The sequence below is a fragment of the Pogonomyrmex barbatus genome, unplaced genomic scaffold (genome assembly GCF_055798465.1).
Source record: "Pogonomyrmex barbatus isolate J1 unplaced genomic scaffold, ASM5579846v1 scaffold4, whole genome shotgun sequence".
In the NCBI taxonomy this organism is placed as follows: domain Eukaryota; kingdom Metazoa; phylum Arthropoda; class Insecta; order Hymenoptera; family Formicidae; genus Pogonomyrmex; species Pogonomyrmex barbatus.
In genome coordinates this window covers 6434179-6454494 of record NW_028297138.1, presented here as the reverse complement: position 1 = coordinate 6454494, position 20316 = coordinate 6434179, and the positions used below count along the sequence as shown (strand labels likewise).

Genomic DNA, 20316 nt, shown 5'->3' with positions numbered 1-20316 from the left:
TATCTACCAAATGATATGCTGAACGTTGCGTTATATCGTGTCAACCCGCGAGAAATCTATGCGTTTCCGGTATCATTTTCGTTTTCCGGTAAAATTCGCAATTTCACCGCACCGAACGGCCATCCATTCCCGCGAAATTCAATCGCGCGTTCTCCTGGCGATCGAGGCCTTGGCAGGGAATCTCTTTTCTCCGCCGAGGTGGCCCCGCGCCTGCGTGCGGACCGTATTCTCGGCGACTATTCCGCCAATTGCGGAATGTTATGAAAGTCCTCGAGACTACGCAGCACCGTGTCCGTCCGTCATCCTCGTAGCGCGAACGGAACGCGGCGGATCGGACAATCGGCCACGATCGCGAACGCGCAGTGCAACCCTTCTCGTAGCCGGCCTGGGAACCACCCCTCATTACGCAGCCATGAGCCTGGTGCGGCAGAACTTCCACGAGGAGTGCGAGGATGCGCTCAACAAGCAAATCAATCTGGAGCTATACGCCAGTTATGTCTATCTGTCCATGGTCAGTTCGGTCGTGTATCGATCAGATACACCTAGCTTTTCAAACCCCTCTCCGTCGTTTCCCTTTCGACCACGCGATCGAAACACCCCCGCGGGGGAGTACACCCGAGCGCGTTCCCTCATCGGTAATGCCGATCTGATGTGACCCGTCGTCGTTTCTCTCCGTGTGTCGTCTCGTACGTGTGCGGCCTCTTAGCTTAAATCTTTTATTCGCCTTTCATCTGGACGTTACGTGAAAGTACATAGCATTAAAAACGTTATAAGGAAAAATACTTTCATTCACTGTTTCGCAGAAAACATCTACAGTTCTACAAATCGATTAAACGCATTAGCTATCGCGTATTAAAGATTTTATCTCATGCCTTTCCCTAAGTTTATATCTCTCTTTCTAGCTTGACACTTACTGCTCGACTGAATAATTAAATGTAAATGAACTCTCGGTGCAACCTCGACGATGCATTCCTCGCCGCGAGCAAGCTGCGCGCGATGAAGGGTCGTTATGATAAACACCTTCACTGTCAATCGCGAGCAAACTTGCGTGCGGATTTCTCGCGATTTTGAAGCGATTTTAAGCCTATTGACAGTAGGCGCGCTTCTTCTTTTCGGCTTCTTTTTAAAGGATTCCGCGTCCCACGACGCACCTTGCGTTTCCTTGCAGGCGTACTACTTTGACAGGAGTGACGTCGCGTTACCGGGCCTGTGCAAGTACTTCAAAAAAGCATCGGACGAGGAACGCGAGCATGCCATGAAATTTCTGACTTATCAGAACAAGCGTGGCGGTGACGTCGTGCTGACGGACATCCAGGCGCCGTCCAGAAGGGACTGGAATAGCGCGAAGGATGCTATGACGGAGGCTCTGCAGTTAGAGAAGAGAGTGAATCAGGTGCGTGTATGTGCGCTTGTGTATGTGTACGAGCGCGCACGCGCGCGTAATTGATTCTGCCCCGAGTGATAAAGTAAAAAAAAAAAAACATATTTGGATTTATTTAACGATATTAATTTTTAAATGAAGCATTTTCGAATAGATTGTTTTTTTTTTTTTAATTTTATGATTTTCCATCTCGATGTATTTATATCCAACAAAATTTGTGATTGTAAATATTTGATATTATTATTAAAGTCTGTTAAATTATTGATAAGTATCGCCATAAATTTTAATATTGAAATCAGAATATTTTACTGAGAGTCTCAAACAGCTAACAGTAAAGAAGTTTAATTCGATGCATTCTGCTAATCGAATTTCATGGTTTCTGGTCGTTAATTTAATTATTACTGTTGGTATAACTCTTTCGTTGAATACATATGCTTGAGGAAGTAGTGCGATTTTAAGTTACAATGTAGTAATCGGGGGTGTAACTCAGTGGTAGAGTGTCCGCTTCGCATGCGGAAAGTCCTGGGTTCAAATCCCAGCTCCTCCAACCATCTTTTTTTTTTCTCGTTTTATTGTGATATGAAGGCGTATGCAGTTTATTTAATATTAATTTAAATCGTAAATATATTTTGCAATTAGAGTTAACATTTTAACATTTTATTGACGTTTTACATTTCAAATATATATTATTTCTATTGAGTACATATCTATAGGGCCGTACAAAGGGTTTTCAGAACCCTGGTACAAAGGTAAGGAGAAAATCTTTCATTATAGAAGCTTAAAGGCGATTAAAAGTATAATTAAAATTTATAATGTTATTGATATAATCTATAATTATTTTAATTATAAAAATTTAATTATAATAATTATAATAATAAAAATTTCTTGGGGCTTATTATCACGAAATATTCCCATTTTGCACGATTCTCCGTATTTATACAATTTACATTACTGCTAGCTTTATTATTGTTATTTATGTTGATGTTATTTTGTACATCATAAATTATTGTTATTTATAAATTATTGTTTCATTTTTGCAGAAGTTACTCGAGCTGCATGGAATCGCCTCGACGCACAACGACGCGAATTTCATGGATTTCCTGGAAACCGAGTTTCTACAGGAACAAGTAGACGCCATAAAGGAGATTGCCGATCATGTGACGAATCTGGAGAGAGTCGGAGAAGGACTTGGTGTCTTTATTTATGACAAGGAGCTGAAAGATTAAAATAATGAATTTTCGAACAATGTTATATTTGAAAAATTCGCCAAAAAATGAATATATATATATACAGCTATGTATCAAATATTTAAATAGGGGTCTTTAAGTAAAATACTATGAAAACGCAAAGTTAATTCGAAGTATTAAAAATTCGGGTTGGAAAAGAGATGTTGTACGAATAGATAGGCAAGGAAGCAAATTTTTAGATATATATTGTTGTTCGTATCTGCACTCTGATTGCAGAACAGGGCACATAGCTAATTGTGATTTTATCCTGCGGCCATTCGCGCCGCAAAAAATAATCAATTGACTTTATCGTGCAATTATCTTAACTTTTTTAGATATATCATATTTCTAGGCTTTACAAATTGTAATCGCACACAATGTTATATCGTTTTCAAATCAAATAATAATAATAACAATCATTGAAAATTCTTTTACGGTGACGAATGCTCCTTTCGCTCGTTCCTGACGATAAAATGTTTATCACGCACATAATAATCGTTATACAGGAAGTTTCACATTTCGTTAACTAAATCATATTCTTGCAACTGCCATTTTTTCATCGTTTTTTTTTAGAAATTTTTTTTTAATTTTTAAAAATCGAGTTAATTAAAATTTTCAATAATAAAAACTAGTTACAATATCGTATTATCTAAATAATAATCGTTGTAAGTATATTACATATATGTATCCTTTTTTGAAATGCTTTATACATGGTGCATATTTCATACAGATTTACTATGTTTCTTTTAACTAACTTGTTTAACTAACTTTCTACAATCTTTCACTACAATCTTTCTTCTTTTTACTTTCCAAGATATGAATATTTACTATTTTATTTTTTAATAAAGAAAATATGTAACGCTTTACGTTAGAAAAAAAAGTTCGCGAAGGTGCAGCTGAACTTGTCAAAACTGTCTTATCGGCATGGCTACCGCGGCCACGTTATAACCTTCGCGTGACGCATATCCACTATCGAGATTTCACGGTCTACGATTAAACATGATCAAAAATATTGCACAATGATACGTAGCCTCGCGTCAGTAACTCGGTAATTAACCTCCGATACTTTCGTTCGTTACCGTCGTTCAAGTCTGCACCGAGATTTGCATCGCGAGGATGCATCTGTCATCGCACGTCATCGTCAGTGTGCTGCTTTGCGTACTCTCGTTCGTTCGCGGGGTAAGTAGATCATCGCCTTGAAACGCCTCTCGGAAGCGTCAACGGCGCCGTAATGCGCGCTCTAATCTCGAGAGTATCGAAATTCCAGAGCGAACTTGAGTACGATGGCTGGCTGCAGTTGAGGTTATGGCATGCCTTCAACGATGAACCGGTGCCAGTGTTCACGGAACGGGGAAACGTCACGGTGTCCAGCGTGCGTAGCGGGGCGTCCGTCGTCGGACAGAACGGTCTACTGCCGGCCCAAATAAGCGCCCTAAAAACCCTTGCCGAACATGATAGCAAGTACAGACTGAAGGCACTGGCTCGCACCTCCTCCGGCAGTGAAATCATGTTCCTCACTTCTGTACCAGCGGTAAACATCTTGCCAAAGAGACTTCTGGGACTTGTTCTATTGGCTGATTCTTCAAGAAAGGCTAAACTTGTTCAAGGATGCTTGATTGAAATAAATTGGAAAGTTTTGATTGAAGAACACATCGATGCAATGGAACGATTCCTATTAGTTTAGATTCCTATTTGATAATATACTGGAGCAGGAAAAGCAGCTAGTACTTGCTGAAAAGCAGTTGGCTATATCTACTAAAACATGAATTGAACATAAAAATTACTTTATATTGATTTTAATCTAGATGGATAACATTTTATCTATGCTCTATAGAGTTTATTTGCTTATTTTTCAATAAACATTAAACAAGTTTTTAAATAAATCTCAGTTGGTTTATTTATATTATGAATTTTGTTTATATTTTATAAATTTTCATTTATATAATCGAATTTTTAAAAGCATGAGATATAGTATTATTAAAAGATGAAAGTTATCACTGGAAAAACATGTTATTACTTTTTAGTAATAACAATAATTTCTTTTAATATATAACTTTTTTGCAACAAAATTATATTATCTTGAAAGTATAAGCATTCAATGTATGAGTATTTATTAGCTGTTATCATATTTGTTTAACAAACACACAAGTTATTTTGCTTTGACTTGAATGCACTTATTATATTTTATTATATTTAAGCATGCTAATTATGTTGTTTTTAATTTATAGTGCTACCTGCTTGGTTCGGATTTAGAAGATGTTATAACAATATGGTTGGATAGTACAGCAGAACCGATAGCTGTGAGCATTTCATCTTCGGGACCCTGTACATTAGATAATCCCTTCACAAATATGTGGACCACTAATGTTCTGGTTAAATATCCGGATGGTGGCCCAATACCAGATACTGCTATGTATATACAGAAGCTCGAACGAGAACGAGAAGCAAGAGAAAGAGGAGAAACCAAAGATAATCGTTCATTTCTTGCAAAATATGTAAGAATATTATTTTTGAAGAATTATATACATAGAGATAAATAGGTACATAGATAGGGAATTTATTCAATGTTTGTATATTTGTTGTAGTGGATGTATATCGTTCCCTTCTTGATTTTCCTGTTGCTGTCATCCGCAACGAATCCGGAAGCAGGTGGAAGTGCACAAAGACAATGATTTTCTAACGAAAATAACCCGTATCTGCGTATGCATTATATCCTGAAGAGTGATCTTGTGGAAATTGTCCAAATTTATAATATAATTTCATAATGTACAATAGGAATAATGTTAATAATATTTTTAAATATTGCGTACATTTCTGCTAAAATAAATATAATTATTAAGTAAATATTATAATAATAATAATACAACTACTAAGTTGTGAATATGTTAATTGTTATTCTAAATATAATGGAATAATGATAATACAATATATTAGTTCAGTACAGCTGTGACATCTACAAATGGTAGAGTCAGCTGTAAAATCAATATTTCATCACCGTGCCAATGGTAAAGGCATAACATTGGCAAAGCGTGTCGCGACGATGTAACGCTAGCTCAGAATGGCAGAATTCTCCTTGAACGTTCAAAAACACATAAAAGCAAGTCTTGTCGTGAGTGGAAAATTTGATGGATCGCACGCATGTCTCGCGGCTGCTACACCTGGCGGAACCATCTTGGTGCACAGTCCACACCGGCCGCCGCAGGTCGATTACTCCGATCACAAGCAATCCAATAAAAGACTGTCATGGAGTGGAGAACTTGCGGAGCTTCAAATTGGTACCGAGGTCCGAATGCGTTGGAATTGAAATGTCACCAATCTCGTTTTGCACATATTAAATAAAGTTTCGCACTATTTTGTGTCTCTTTATTTCGTACCTTTCTTGTATCTTATAAAATATAAAGTATAAATCCTTATTATCTAGGTGAAATCATTATGTACTGGTCGCATTGGAGAAGACGAAAGGGATATTCTTTTAGTCGGTACCATTTCTCACGTGCTTGCTTATCATGTTGAAGACAATGCTGACGTCTTCTATAAAGAGGTATTGATTAAAATTTAGAGTTGAACTGGTGAATCTATTCTACGATACTAATTACTTCAGATGTCGGACGGTGCAAATTGCATGATTGTCGCGAAAGTTGGATGGCTACCAAATCATGTTGTAATAGTAGGTGGTAACTGTTCAGTGACAATCTTAGATGCGCAGGGTACTGAAATTTTTTGGACAGTAATGGGCGGTATTGTCACTTCACTGGCAGTTTTTGATTTCGACGGAGATGGGGAAAATGAAGTGAAGTATTTTAGCAATATTAATTAGAAAGATTTTTATAATATAATAATATATCTCTTTTAATGTTAATTGTTTACATATTTTTTCTTATTTCAAATTCTAGATTTACGCTGTTCAAGTATCGATATTTATATTTTTTCTTTTTTCTATTTTATCTTATATGTTCTAATTATTTAAGTTTGATTTTTTTTCAAATTATTTTATTTTTTTAGTTATTGACGGGTACAACAGATTATGAAATTAGAGTACAAAAGGAAGACACTATGTTATGGGAAACTAAAGAAACAGCGGCGATTGTTGTTCTTACTGATCTTCCAAACAGGCAGTTTGCTTACGCTCTTGAAAATGGAACAATTGGCGTCTACGAAGCGGGACAGCGGATGTGGCGAGTTAAGGTAAGATTTTTAGACGCAAAAGAAAGATTTCACAGTTTTAATTATTCATCATTCGAAACAGTCTAATCTGTGAATTTATAAAATTTGTTTCAGTCAAAGCACAAAGTGATATCCGTAGGAACTTTTGATATAAATGGCGATGGTGTCCTGGAGCTAATCACCGGTTGGAGTAATGGAAAAGTGGATGCAAGGACATATAATACCGGCGAAGTTATGTTCAAGATCCAGCTGCCATCCAGCGTAGCGGGTTTAGTAGAAGCTGATTACCGAAGAATGGGTAAACCTGATCTAGTAGTAGTTTCTACTAATGGCGAAGGTGTTAATTTATTTTCATTGCTAAATAATTATAATTTTTGACTGTTTTTTATTTGCTCATACGCCTTTTGTAGTGCGTGGATACAGCGCTGGCTCTGCAATGCAAGCTCCAGAACCCGGTGAGATGATTCGCGAGCTATTGGCTAAGAAACAAGCGCTCCAGATGGAACTGCGACAGAGAGCTGCGACGGGTTCTAGTATGTATTACGGATCCAGATTAGCCATTAGTCTGCTAACAAACAGGGGTGCAGCTCGTGTCGCACTTGCCGCTGGACCTGGGCTTTTGGTAATGTGCAACTCTCTATCACTGTAGACTGAATTTGATTTTTTTTTAATTTGAATCGATTTTTTTTTCAATAAAAATAGGAAATTTCTCTTGGCTAAAACGGAATTTTGTAAGTGTAAAATAATATTATTAGGTGTACTGCGCCATAGTCTTCGCCGAGGGTGTTTTTGAAGGCGAGACACTAGTAACGCATCCTAATCGGCCACAAGGGGAATTAGAAATAGCGCTTTATCCTGCCAAAAATGATCCCGTTGACATTCACGTTAAAGTATACGTTGGACCTCCTGGCACTGACTTGTTGCAGGTATTCTATAATTATTGTAATTAAGCCACATGATCGGTTAAAGATCATAATGCGTAATGTTTGATAAGGTCTTTGAAATAACACGGCAGTTGCCAAGATTCTGTATGTACGAGCTCATTCCGAAGCCGCAAAATGTCCCGGAAGAATTATCGAACAATGGCGTTGTGGCAGACGTGAGTAACATTTAAATCATGAATTTGTATAATTTTCGAAAATTGATATTGAAATACGAGTATGTAATTCATAGGTTGCAGAAAGATCGCAACGTATTGCCATTTGGCTAAACCAGAGTCTCATCCTCGGCGAGGAGTTGGAGGTTGCAGAAAACGGCCCGAATGCTGGATGCATCGAGGTATGGCTTCGTGGGATGCGGGATAACAAAGTGCACTGCTTTAAATCAAACGCTGGTGGAAAAATAACGATCCAAACGGATGATGCAACATTTGCCGGTGATATGATCCAATCTCTCGCTATGTATTTAGGCGTTAGAGAATTGAACTCGGAAGTCACATTTCCCGCGGAAGAGAGTAGAATGTTAGATGCATTGGAACGCATCAAGGGTACGTTGCGTTGTTAGGGAAGGAGAGGGTAGGATGCGAAATAGAATTAGTTTTTCTCGAATTAATTTCTAGCAAAGAGTAATTCTCTTTCGAATAAAAGTTACTATTGTAAAGGACATTTTAAATATTCTTCAGGTTTGAAGGAGGTCGATGCGCGACTTCAAGCGGAAGCTGCGGGCGCTGCCACTCTTCTAAAGAGTATCGTGATTCGCTTAGAAGATGCTAGAATTCTCGAGAATATTGATGATATGCGAAAGAGATTGATGCAACTTAAGAATATCAATGGCGATTTGATTCGAGAGCACGAGATTCGACTGAATAGTCATCGAGAGCTTGCAACTAGCCTAAAAGAACTGAACATCGGGGTACAACGCGCAGCGAGACTCAGAGGTAACATCTTTAAAGCCGCTGCTATTTTTCTTTTCATTTTATTTCGTCAATTATATTTATTTTTGCAGTCGGGAAAGCTGCCTCCAATGCAGTAGCTCGTTGTAGAGCGGCAATACAGGACGAAAATCCGAAAGCTCTTGCGCTCGCAATAAGACACGGCTAGATATATCCATTGTCATTCAGAAGCTAATTCCTTTACAGTTAATTTTGCAATTACACTATGATGTCCCTAAAAGTATTCCAAGATTGACGATGTTATCTGTGACGATGTTATTGACAAAAATAAACGTTACTGTAAATTCATGTACACAAATAGCCTTTCTTATATAAAGATAAATTTATTAAAACATATAATTTATTAAAACGTATAATATAATTTTTTTTATATAGTGTTTTTATATAGTGTTCTCTCTCGATGTCTAGTGGAATAAAATTATTTTAGTCTCAAGACAAATCTAGGAATTACAATAAATTCCCACGAGCGGAAATACTAAATCTTCTTGATGGAGGAGGTGACGGTCGGCGAAGACTATTTAAGGTCCCATCTGTACAAGCTCTCAGTCTGAAAGATGTCTGCTGTCCTGGACTGCTGTGCAATTCGGTCAACAATCTTAGTATGTTCATGAATACGGCCGTGACCTGTCGAATGAAAATAATCGTCGTTGTCATGGTCACCGTTACATAAAGACATTATTATCTAAGAGAGACATATTCTTTCGACGCCATAAGCATTATCATTTTTATGTTTTTATTCTTTTTTACTCTATCGTGTATTCAATACGCATAAAATTAATTATTTTGTATCTTTTATTTGCTGTTTTTGAAATACATATCTTTCTTACACGCAAAAAGAATTATAAAACATAAATCTTTACTGTTCCGTCTTACACATGTTATTTTTTAACATAAATATTTTTATATCTTAAATAATATCATAATTATAAAGACAAAATTATTATTGATCGTTAATGAAAATTAAGTGAAATATTTTATTAAAAATTACGAAAGGCGTTTCTTAGATGATACATATGTGATATCATATTTATAAAAAAGAATCAGAAAAAATTTCCTGACGATTTCGTATCTTGTATTAAGTTTATAAATTTAGAACTTGTTTTATATTTAATATTTAAAATCTAATATTTAAAACAAATCTAATCTTGTTTTTTGATTCTTATCATGAAGTTTTGTTTACATGAATTTATCACTTCTATCGCTTTGACACTCGGTTATTATCGAGAAGCGCTGAAATATGTCCTCTCGTATAATCGTCATTACAATGAGTAGATAAAAACACTAAAATGCTGTTGTTTGTATCGTGTGCCTTGAGAACGAGCGATATAGATTTGTTTATGGACTGTGATCACGCGCAAACGCCATGACTGGTGGTAAACAATCGTTTAGAATAATAATCTTCGTCGCGATTAGCCGATATGTTAACCACATCGTATCATTTATCCTTACCTTATGTCCATTTATAGCCGATCGATTTTTTTCGAGACATCGAAATTTTCAGATTTGCGCTATTTTTAAAATAATGAAGACAAGAATAATATGATATCGTAATCTGAACCCGATTATTACCGATATACTCCACCCGGAGGCGCGAGGGCATCTTTCTCTTTTTTACTTTACTTTTTGCTTGATACCGAATCCGTTGAAAATGTTGTTTACACGCGGATCGTTACCTGATCCACCGATTCCCTTACGGAAATCTCATGGAAAGCGTGAGCCTCGATTTCTTTTGCCCTTTTCTGGCCTTCTAGAGCGGACACCATGCGTTCACCCGGAGAACAGGAGAGATCGGCCTTGTTTCCCACAAGTAACACGACCGGTGGCACCTTTCTGCCTCTTCTCGCGTGCGATACCAAAAATCTGAAAGTACCCAACGAACAATATAATATGATAAAGTGCAATTATTTTGCATTTTCTTTCTTTCTTTCTTTGTTTTTTTTTTTTTAATAAAATTATACCAAGGTGTGTATAGACAGAGGGTAACGAACCTCAGACGAGAAGTCTCGTCGAAACTGACCCGGTCTGTTACCGAATAAACGAGAACTATCGCGTCGGCCCATCGCAATTTCGGCTCGGTGGAGGCTGGCGGATATCCGGGAGGATCCGCTATTTCCCACGAGGATCCCAGGTGATTGTCGACTCGGTAGATCCTGTCCGTCGAGCAGTCGTACTCGCCTATGAAGCGTTTCGTAGCGAACCGCACGGCTAAAGCTGATTACAAGATTTAAAAACAAAAATAACATTAGAAATATATTTGCTTTTATCTAATAGAATCAATCCTCTCATAAATCTTCTTTTCTTAAAAAAAAACAAAAAAAAGAATATTATCTATAATAGAAGAGTCTTCCATTTGTTTAATCGAAAGAGTGAAGCGATTTAACAATTTTAATTTTAAACGTTAGAAGAAATTGTTTGTGTTTAATTATTCACCCGATTTGCCGACGCCCGGTTGGCCCAGTAAAATCACTTTGACCGTCTTGAAGCAGTCCCTGTTGGCGAGGCCGAGGCCCCAGCTGATCGGAGGACTGTTTCTCTTCTTGGTCGACGCCAATGGCGGACTATCACCATCCATGTCTTAATCGCCACTGATTTCTGCGGAGGGTGTCCCATCGATTATGAACCCTCTCGCGTGGTCCGCTGGTATTTAATGGATGCATTATTCATAGCGGCCTGTCGCGCAATCTCCTCGAAGGGTGAGCGCGATAATAAACAATGAGAGGGCGATACGTCACTCTAACTGCGTCATCGATATTATTATTAGAATAGCATGGGATCCTGTAAGTTGTGAAAAAAAAACGCGACGTAACGTGTGTGACCGACGTCATAAAATACTGTCCTAAGCGCTTCCGGTTTCAGAGGAGTTCCGATTTTCGGGCCGCGCAGCCAGCTGATCGCGTCGTATTTAACGCGCACGTGCCGTCGGCGATACGGTTGTTTATTGTTTGGTCGTTAACTTTACGTAAGACCCGAAGGGGCTCGAGGGACTACCCGATGAATTTTATCACGCGCATTATGTGTCTCGATTTTTACGCCGCATTTCTTCTTCCGCGCAAACGGCGCCGGCCGGCCGGCCGGTCGGCTGGTCGCCGACTCGTCACCTCGCGGTTCGATGCACTTGCTCGTATGCACTCGTCCGTGCATATGTAGCGAATAATTGTTTACGGCTGCATTCAACACCGCGTTGCAATATTAAATGCAATATTCTCTTTCTCTCTCTCATTCACTCCCTCCGCACTCGCCGTTCACTCCTTCCGTCCGCGAACGATTGGAAATACGTCGGTGGCACAAAACACTATTTTACTCAGGTATCGTTGATGGTGTCGCGTGCATATCTCGACGCATTAATGTCGCTTAGGTTGATGTACAGTCGCACGTTGATGTATTTTCCTTAGCCTTAAGACAGAAGCGATCTGTTAAGAAAACTATATTTAGTTTGTGCTCCTGGTTCAGTTGATGCTCCTGTGTTGAAGAAAACGAATAAGCTACTAAAGATATCGTTAATAAATTGCTCATTAATAAATTGCTTAGTCATTTAAATTCTCGCCGATATGATAAGGCCTGTAGGAAACATATATCTTTTACGTGCACTTTTACACAGAAATACACAGAATGTTCTAATGTTAATTTTTACAATCGCAAATTTTTCACTCGGTTCCTTTCAGCAATATTGAGTGTTTTTAATCTCACGATCATATGCAATGTATTTTTCTATGATGTAGTTTCGCACTGAAGGATAACGTGCTATAATTAATGGAATGTGCGCGTTATTTCTCTTAACCCTTGCAATTTCAAGCCGCGTTAAGTTTCATCGATTACCATATAGAGGTGAGAGAATAAGGTCAGGGTAGATTTTAAGAATATCAATGTAAAAGTAAATTTCTCGTATTAAGATAAAGTATATAATCTGTTATGTACACGCATAATATTCCGTTCCATACACTTTACGTTAATAATATGCAATAAAAATACTTTATTCGTACATTTTAAAAGACCGTACGGATGTGTATATGTACATGTGCGTATGCGTGTGCCCCCATATATACATAACGTCAATAAACTCCAAATAGGATAATTTAGAATTTAATCAGGAAATTGTGTTCCGCTCTGAAATAAAAATAGCTCTCTCTCACTGTGATAAGTACATTTCCCCTAATATCTCGCTGACAGTTCGGAACAGAAATAGAACTTCACTCCTATTGGTAGATAAATCGACAAAAAGCTATTTGAAGTACCGCCATGAAGATAATCAAATGTGATATAATCGATTTAGGAATCAAAATGAATTTTCTTAATTTAAATTATCTTATCATATCATATAATTCCTTCTCGAACACGATCACAATTCTTTGGATTATGGATTTATGGAAAGAACCCGTGCAGAATAATTGAATAACCGTGTAGGACGTAGTTGAAATATCTCAAAATAAATCTGAGAAAGCGCTTATAGTTTAACATAATTATTTAAAGGTCTTCTATAATAGGTTTACTTATCACTTTATCACTTCTTGGATAGGAGGATGCTGAATCATTAGATTTTATCATTTAATTTTCCTCACATGTAGATTTTTATTTTTATTTCGTAGATTTTTATTTACCTATGGAGATTAATAAAATTTCAATAGTGATTTTGTATTAGAAGACCGTCTTGATTTAATCGTGAATGAGAGGTGTTCTACTTAAAAAGCCAATTATCTTCGCTTATTCGGAATTCCTTCGACAATTCCTCGTAATTTATACACGTTTCCTGGTATCCGGTTCGATTGATAATCTAAAAATAAAACGCAACTCTCGATTGGATCGCCGTCGTTGTCGCGGATAATGAGAAAAGCATGTCGCTGTTTGTTGTTGACCTCCTGTTCACGGGGGTTATCGACTGGGTGAGTCTTTATCGGGGTTATCTATAAAAACTATCCCAAATCCGTTCACCCCAAAAAGCCTAACGAGTCGCGGCGCGTCACGCAAAAAATATAATAAGAAGAAAGGAGGTGTCTCGGAGGGAATCGTATTCATGGATAAGATAATGTTGGATCTTCCATCTTAGAAAAAAGAGACTGGAGAGTGAAAAGATCGTTAATTTTCGCTTTTCTTTTTCTGCAGATCGTTTTCATAATAGATATCGTCCACGGGTCTGTGCACAAGTCCATACGACGAATGATATCAGATCTCGACGCACAAATTCTCGTGAAGCACACGAAGAGGGTGTTTTCCTATGAGAGCATGTATCTGTGCGTGCATTCACAAAAAGATTTATCTCTCTAGAGATTTATTTAAGATCTGCTTTAATTTATAATTTATCTCTTTAAAGATTTATCTAAGATCTGCGTATCGCATTTACGGTGACAAAAAAGTCACAACTACCAAGAATTGCTTTTTGCAAAAATGCTGATTGGATAGTTGAAAAAAGTTGGAGAAATATTCCATCGGATGGAAAAGTGTGGTTGGTTCTAATTAAAGTGCTCTGATTATAAATGCGAGAAATGCACTCCACTGGCGAGATCTGTAAAAGACGCCTTGAGAAGACACAAGCTGAAAGAGGACTGAAGCGGAAAAGGACAAAAGCTGAAGAAGACTGAAGCTGATAAAAAAGTGCTAAATTTGGAAAGTAACTGATACTGATGCACTATTTACGAGTTAATGAGACAAAACACGGTCGTTATACAAATGTTAACCTTTGCCCTCGGCGCGAATTTGCTTTTTTGATATTCTGCCGAAGACAGAATATCTGTAACAGGATGTCTCCGCTTGTGGAAAGCATATTTGCTCCATGAGTCTGTTTTGACGACCGTGCGATGAGATATAAAATTAGTTTATAGCTTTGTTTATAGGTCGCTCGGTAATGAAAAATGCTTTATTTCTCGACCACATGCCCGTTACGACGAGCCCGTCTTGGTTCCAATTCGGCGAATCCGAGTTGATGTCACCCTCCTCGCAATTAAAAGTTGCGCTTTTCAAGCGAAGAGAAGATAAAAAGAGAGCTATATAGTCTAATAAGATTAGAATAGAAGAAAGATATAATCTAATAAACTTTCTCTAATCCTATGAATAGTGATGCGAAATAATTAATAATTAAATAAATCCGTAATATATGACTAATATGATTTGACTCGAGATGATAATACTTAAAATCTAATCACAATATTTTCTTAATGTAATTATTTATAAATCTTTTTATAAGAGAGCTGATTCTCCATGTCTTTATCAACATGTGTTGGATAGAACGCTGTTGGATCATTAGAGTGATATTTAACTTTTCTGACATCCGTTTTTTTTATTTTTATCTGGATATTTTGACTCTCTTCCTGTTTGTCAACGATCACTGATATAGCGGAAATGCGAAACTCTGTTGCCTTTTCTAATCACTATTTTTGTAATCAGGTTTGAGTTAAGATATTGATTTGCGGAGTTCGTTGAATTTCCACACGAATCGCTGATCAAGCCGCAAGTGTCTAAAATTGCGAAATTTATTCCTATACCATTTCCCGGAATACACACCCGTCTGTGACCTGACACAATTTTTATAAAAAGATTATTGGCGATTGCGATTATGAGAAAATCTATTGAAGTGCAAACAGGCCTCAATTTCCATTAATACACGACCGGTTAGCCGAGAAAAAAGCCTAATGTTCGGTCAAGAATAATCGTTATAATAACGTCGTGATTCCGACCTCAATTATAAATTAAAGATAAGAAAGGGAATGCAATTATTACTTAATTGAGAAATAAGATGTTTAACTATGAGTAAAGATGTTACGTAGCTTATATCGATTTTTTTGCATTCGCGTGTTTAATATCCCGCGAGTGAGAAGCTAGAAGAGCTCTCAATGAATATTTTTAATATATGGCGTTCGCCGCGTGCCGCCGATACCTTTCATTTATTTCTCGTTTCGCGACGAGCGAGTATTAACGAGTATACTTGAGCTATTACTGGCTCCAACGATAAGAAAAAAAAATAAAGAAAAAAGTTGTTGCTCTGTTGCTTCCTCACGATTACATGAGAGCCAGGTCGATGACTTGGACCCTACGACGTAAGCGAACGAAACAACAGTCTGCTCCCACACGAGGCGGCGCCATTCTTAATTAATCAATAAGGAATTTTCCGAGAACGCTATCACTTGTCCTGTGGTATTCTCGATCGACAAGAAAAATTTGGTGCACATGTACCAAATACGTGTCGTTGCCATTAGAACAGATAACATTAATAACGGGTCTGCCAGACGTAGTAAATATTAGCGCTACGCTGGAAAATTTTAAAAATATAAGATATGCCGATGTAATTTTCATAAACATTTTCGCTCACTGGATTATCCAATTTTCTTAAAGAAAAGAAATATAATCTGACAAAATATTAATTTCGCGGGTTATTATGCTACAATTTTCAAGAGAATCACATTTTTATATTGTGAAAAAATTATTTTATTACGTATAATTTCTTTTTTTTCAAAATTCCTCAACTCATTATTTGCATTAAAAGATATCTTCTGGAGTTTGAAATTAAAATTATTTAAAAAAAAAAAAAATAAAAAATTATTATGGTCGTTCTAAATCTTCACTATAAATTTTGCAATCATAATATCACTTATCGTGTTGACTTTATGTATATATCAACAAGTAATTATATCATTACGCGAATGATGCTCTCGATTTGCGCAACACGTAAAAATGACGACGCCATAAAATCAGCGTGAGAACTTGTGACTTTTGTGGTGGCGATTTGCGACACGAGATAAGTACTAAGAATCACATCCAGTGAAGAGTAAAATCCATTAACGATCGTTACAATGATAAACGGGATCTCGGGTTGTTTCGCACGCGCGAAACTTGACAAGAGAACAAGATTGCCATGCTTTTTTTTTATTAACCTTTAACCCCCGAGGTCGTAAGTACAGTATAATCGTAAGTAAAAAAAATCGCACGTTATCTTTCTCTCTCTGAGACAGCTTAGAAATTATTTATCTTATAAGAAATATATATTGATTCTGGAGTTAAATATATTTCTCGACTCGTTGCCTTTTCAAGCTGAATTGGATTGAATAAAATAATTAATATAATTTTTTAACGCATATTATACAGATTCGTCATAAAAATTTTTTACGTTGTAAAAACGATATGTAACAATAGAACATTATCGTTGAGCTGTGAAAAGTTATTATCGAAAACTTTGCTCAAAAAGAGCTTGTTAAAAACTTTTCAGGAACTCTTTTTTGTTTTAGAAACGTATGACCTTTGCAACTCTAAGTGACAATTTATTGATGAAATTAGGGACAGGAGGGCGTAATCTGCATCTTAATTTCGTATCGATCAAGTTGGCGCGGAAGAAGATGTTCTCTGTCCTCGTAGATAAAGATCAGCGGTGCAGTAAGTGGAAGATAGACGTAACCGATTGAATCATCTGCGCGATAAGTGTCATTGCTTCAACCGCTCGTTTCTTACCGTTCGTTGATTTACTCGTTGTAGCAGCATCTCGACTGCGCTCGAATATAGTACATTCGGCTTTGCCGATCTAATCGTTCAATTATCTCGAAAATTTGTACAAGACGAAACCGTTGTGACAAAATAAAAATAATATTTTCGAGGTATAAGAAACGATATTTTCCACAATGTTTTCGGATGATGTTATTCGAATTGGAAGGGGAGTCGCGTGTTTACAACTTTTTGTCAATTTTTCCTTTAGAGGAAAAAAAAAAGAAAAAAAAAAAAAAACAGAAATCTCGATAGACGTTTATCCGAGGCGGTAAACGGTAAACGAAAAAAATAAGAAATAAAAGGTAAGCTCGATATCCTTGGCGTCAAGCCAATGAATTTAATTTTTTAATAAAATTGTACGTTTGCCCTTTAGATAATTAATCTCCGCTGCTGTCATCGATAATGCTGCGATACGCTCCCCCGCGAACGGATCGCCGCCACCCAAAGCGGGAGCTATGTCAAAGTGCAATCAACGTTCGTGCACGTGATAGCCTCGCAAATCGGACCTAGATTTGGTATACAGCTGCACGGCCGAGTTTCTCGTTTCTCACCACGCGCGGACAAAAAAATCGGCGCGAAAACAGCTGATAGAGAGGATGATCGACGTGCGGTCGATACGTAGTGGCTCGCGGTCGAACTTAACCCCGTTTATAGCGCTGCCCCTCCCTCCCCCTCCCCCTCCCTCTCCCCCCGGCTGCCTCTGGCCGCTATTATCAGCGCGAAAGTCTAAGTCTAAGTCTAACACAAGTAACGTCGGCGATTTTTCGAGCCGACGTCGGCTCGTCGCCTCTCGTGTTGTTCATCGCGTGTCTGTCGTCGCTCCCCCGCCCCCTCGGCGCAGCGGCTTCGTCGTAAAACCGGTGGCGTTAAACTTTAACGGCCGCCTTTGTACATGTCTTTTGATCTGCAATTAGCTACAGAAGAACGTGCGTTACGTGCGAGGGAGGTATCCAACCCCTCGCCATCTTCAATTCTCTCGCTTTCGCGCGCGACGAGTTCCTCCCCCTTCCGGGCGTGTCGCCTTCAAGGAAATACGATATCGTCGTCGCTTAGACGAAAACCGATCCTTTCCAGATGGGTTTCTCATATCTGAGTAGTCGGTGGCTTCTCAGAATCCGTTCCCGCATTGCATTAGTTGTAAAAATATTTCATATTGCGAGGTGCTATGGAACAATAAAAGAGTCGTTACAACGCGGTCTATTCGCGGTGTTTCTCCTCCCGTTTTCTCACTTTCGCAGAAAACATCATCAGGATTAATGAGGCGCCACATCGTGCCCGATAAAAGCGCAAACGGAGAAGCTCCGTTTCTATATTATTGTCATATTGTTGCTCATAACGATATCTCGTTGTTAATAATAGACGACCGATGCCGCCCGCCTCATAACACGCTTATTTTCCACTGCGATTACTTATCAAATTGTTTCTCTTTTGGCGCCGGCCAGGAAACTTGCAATTTTCATCCCTCTCTCGATATAATAATTGGAGGGCGAGGCGCGCCAATTAACTGTGTGTCATGCTCCTCCAATTAATTAAAGTTTTTTCTCTGAAACGTTTAATTAATTGGCGCTTACGTGTCGCGTCTGGATATATTTCGTTTTCCGGTAACGTAAACACTCTCTGCCTTTCCTCACATTCGTTTCACGGCTTGTAAACAAACATATAAGCTTACATTGCAAATTGTGGGAGTTTCAGCAAAAACAGTCCGTGTTGAAATTTGATGATTCGTCTTGACTCATCGAATAAATTTAGGTAAATTTTGTTTATTTGGTGTTGCTAATCACACATTATCGCATATATCCCGATTTCTTTTTACAAAATTTCACAAAATTATAATAATATGAATCAATGAATAAAAATATAAAATGAATTTACACTTAAAAATTCTATAAGATATGTCACTGAAATTTCTTCGTCATTTTCAATGAATTAAACACGATTTTATAATTCATTTTTCTTTTCCTCATCGTCTGTATCACTACCCCTTCTGACTCCCGATTTACACATATCGATAATTTGCCTTTAAAAATACTCCGGGTGCGAAGTGCAATCCGGGTTTCTCGGCCTCAGCCGGCGCCATTGCTCTGCGGGACAGTTTAAAATAAAGGAAAAAAAAAAAAAAACGATATGATTGAAATAATATCTATTTTTGCGCAGTTAACTAATATTAGACGGTAATAATGGCATCTTTAGCTAACGGAATCCCGAAGAGGTAGATAAATCGCGCAATGCGATATTCGTTGCGATGCGGCAAAGGTTGCGATAAAAAACGGTCACGAAGTTTGTGAGTGTGAGTAATGCGATAATTGACGTTTACCGGTCAGGATTCTGTAATCGTAAAGTTATTTTTAGGATCATCACTCGAGCGAATGCCGAATGTCATAAATATTATACTTTTCGTGTAATTTCGTGAAACTGCTTATCGCATTCTCGGCTTGTTTTTCGCGAAAGGTGTAAAAATGTTAATGTTTCATCAGTTCGAAAAATAACATTGAGATACTCGTGGAGTTTGGAGGTAAAATAAATTTATCGTAAAACTAGACATTCGAGAGATCTCTCGGTAATGTATAATATTTCAATTATTATCCGTCATCTGCTATCGTTTAATCTCTCTTATTCTTATACATTCCTATTTTTTTTTTTTGAAGAATTTTACGAAGAATTAATTGATCGATAATCATTAATTGTGCGTGAAAGAGAAAAAAAAAATCTAGCCCGAGCCCTAACTTAATAATAATCGTCGTCGTTATAAATTTACATTTCTCGGAAACGCACAATTCTACTTTTCCGCGTCGTTAACCGCGCGCGAAATCGGCTCGTCTCGTTAAGGCCTCTCCCCCGGTTCGGTCCTCGCGCGCGTTGGCCGGGAAACAGGCTGACGACAGGCTAACGATCCACGTGTAACTCTCCACTTGAGAGAGGCCAGTTTTTTTTCCAGTCCGGTCTTTTCTAAAGTGGACTCGCGCGGCTCGCACCTCTCCTTGTGCGAGCCTCCATGTGCAGGCGGTTCACTTAGGCTCAATAGACCTAAGTAAGTGCCCGCTATTACAACGGCGCGCATTAGAAATCACGTGCGCGCGTGTACCCGCGGTTATAAGCGAGTGCATCGCCACGTAGTAATTTGCAGCAGCAGCACGTGGCGGGTGTCCTTGGCTGCCCGCATGCGTCGACATCCTCCTGCATCCGCGTGTCAC

At 38.0% G+C, this 20316-nt stretch overlaps 4 protein-coding genes and 1 non-coding gene across 5 annotated transcripts; 4 read left to right on the top strand and 1 right to left on the bottom strand.

Annotated features, from left to right (window-relative positions):
• The first annotated feature begins 235 nt into the window (after positions 1-235).
• On the top strand, positions 236-3033 carry Fer3HCH (Ferritin 3 heavy chain homolog). The gene is made up of 3 exons (XM_011640501.3): positions 236-511; positions 1169-1393; positions 2422-3033. The coding sequence occupies exons 1-3, from the start codon at positions 413-415 to the stop codon at positions 2605-2607; spliced, it is 510 nt and encodes a 169-aa protein (XP_011638803.2). The 5' UTR covers positions 236-412; the 3' UTR covers positions 2608-3033.
• Positions 1857-1928, top strand: TRNAA-CGC (transfer RNA alanine (anticodon CGC)). The gene has a single exon. It is a non-coding gene; the product is annotated as a tRNA-Ala (tRNA).
• A 480-nt stretch (positions 3034-3513) lies between the features above and the next one.
• On the top strand, positions 3514-5488 carry EMC10 (ER membrane protein complex subunit 10). Its single transcript, XM_011640498.3, has 4 exons — positions 3514-3786; positions 3875-4138; positions 4836-5102; positions 5193-5488. The coding sequence occupies exons 1-4, from the start codon at positions 3724-3726 to the stop codon at positions 5277-5279; spliced, it is 681 nt and encodes a 226-aa protein (XP_011638800.2). The 5' UTR covers positions 3514-3723; the 3' UTR covers positions 5280-5488.
• Positions 5489-5658: 170 nt separating this feature from the next.
• Positions 5659-8950, top strand: LOC105428288 (BBSome complex member BBS2). The gene is made up of 11 exons (XM_089080620.1): positions 5659-5890; positions 6029-6148; positions 6209-6397; positions 6610-6792; positions 6886-7108; positions 7182-7393; positions 7527-7697; positions 7766-7870; positions 7945-8257; positions 8393-8647; positions 8716-8950. Exons 1-11 carry the CDS (start codon positions 5666-5668, stop codon positions 8808-8810), a joined length of 2091 nt encoding a protein of 696 aa, XP_088936746.1. The 5' UTR covers positions 5659-5665; the 3' UTR covers positions 8811-8950.
• A 15-nt stretch (positions 8951-8965) lies between these two features.
• Positions 8966-11310, bottom strand: LOC105428289 (ras-related and estrogen-regulated growth inhibitor). The gene is made up of 4 exons (XM_011640500.3): positions 11093-11310; positions 10651-10873; positions 10336-10522; positions 8966-9286 (listed from the first exon to the last, which is right to left on the bottom strand). Exons 1-4 carry the CDS (start codon positions 11232-11234, stop codon positions 9110-9112), a joined length of 729 nt encoding a protein of 242 aa, XP_011638802.1. The 5' UTR covers positions 11235-11310; the 3' UTR covers positions 8966-9109.
• Between the last annotated feature and the right edge of the window lie 9006 nt (positions 11311-20316).

What these genes read in the sequence shown, in the direction of transcription:
- EMC10 (XM_011640498.3), top strand. Translation starts at nt 3,724, where the DNA reads ATGCATCTGTCATCGCACGTCATCGTCAGTGTGCTGCTTTGCGTACTC. An exon ending in TACTCTCGTTCGTTCGCGGG is followed by an intron (nt 3,787 to 3,874) that starts GTAAGTAGATCA and finishes TCGAAATTCCAG; the next exon opens with AGCGAACTTGAGTACGATGG. An exon ending in GTTCATTTCTTGCAAAATAT is followed by an intron (nt 5,103 to 5,192) that starts GTAAGAATATTA and finishes TATTTGTTGTAG; the next exon opens with TGGATGTATATCGTTCCCTT.
- LOC105428288 (XM_089080620.1), top strand. Translation starts at nt 5,666, where the DNA reads ATGGCAGAATTCTCCTTGAACGTTCAAAAACACATAAAAGCAAGTCTT. An exon ending in ACAATGGCGTTGTGGCAGAC is followed by an intron (nt 7,871 to 7,944) that starts GTGAGTAACATT and finishes TGTAATTCATAG; the next exon opens with GTTGCAGAAAGATCGCAACG. An exon ending in ACGCGCAGCGAGACTCAGAG is followed by an intron (nt 8,648 to 8,715) that starts GTAACATCTTTA and finishes TTATTTTTGCAG; the next exon opens with TCGGGAAAGCTGCCTCCAAT.
- Fer3HCH (XM_011640501.3), top strand. Translation starts at nt 413, where the DNA reads ATGAGCCTGGTGCGGCAGAACTTCCACGAGGAGTGCGAGGATGCGCTC. An exon ending in GTTATGTCTATCTGTCCATG is followed by an intron (nt 512 to 1,168) that starts GTCAGTTCGGTC and finishes GTTTCCTTGCAG; the next exon opens with GCGTACTACTTTGACAGGAG. An exon ending in TAGAGAAGAGAGTGAATCAG is followed by an intron (nt 1,394 to 2,421) that starts GTGCGTGTATGT and finishes TCATTTTTGCAG; the next exon opens with AAGTTACTCGAGCTGCATGG.
- LOC105428289 (XM_011640500.3), bottom strand. Translation starts at nt 11,234, where the DNA reads ATGGATGGTGATAGTCCGCCATTGGCGTCGACCAAGAAGAGAAACAGT. An exon ending in ACCGGGCGTCGGCAAATCGG is followed by an intron (nt 10,874 to 11,092) that starts GTGAATAATTAA and finishes TCTTGTAATCAG; the next exon opens with CTTTAGCCGTGCGGTTCGCT. An exon ending in TAAGGGAATCGGTGGATCAG is followed by an intron (nt 9,287 to 10,335) that starts GTAACGATCCGC and finishes TTCATTCGACAG; the next exon opens with GTCACGGCCGTATTCATGAA.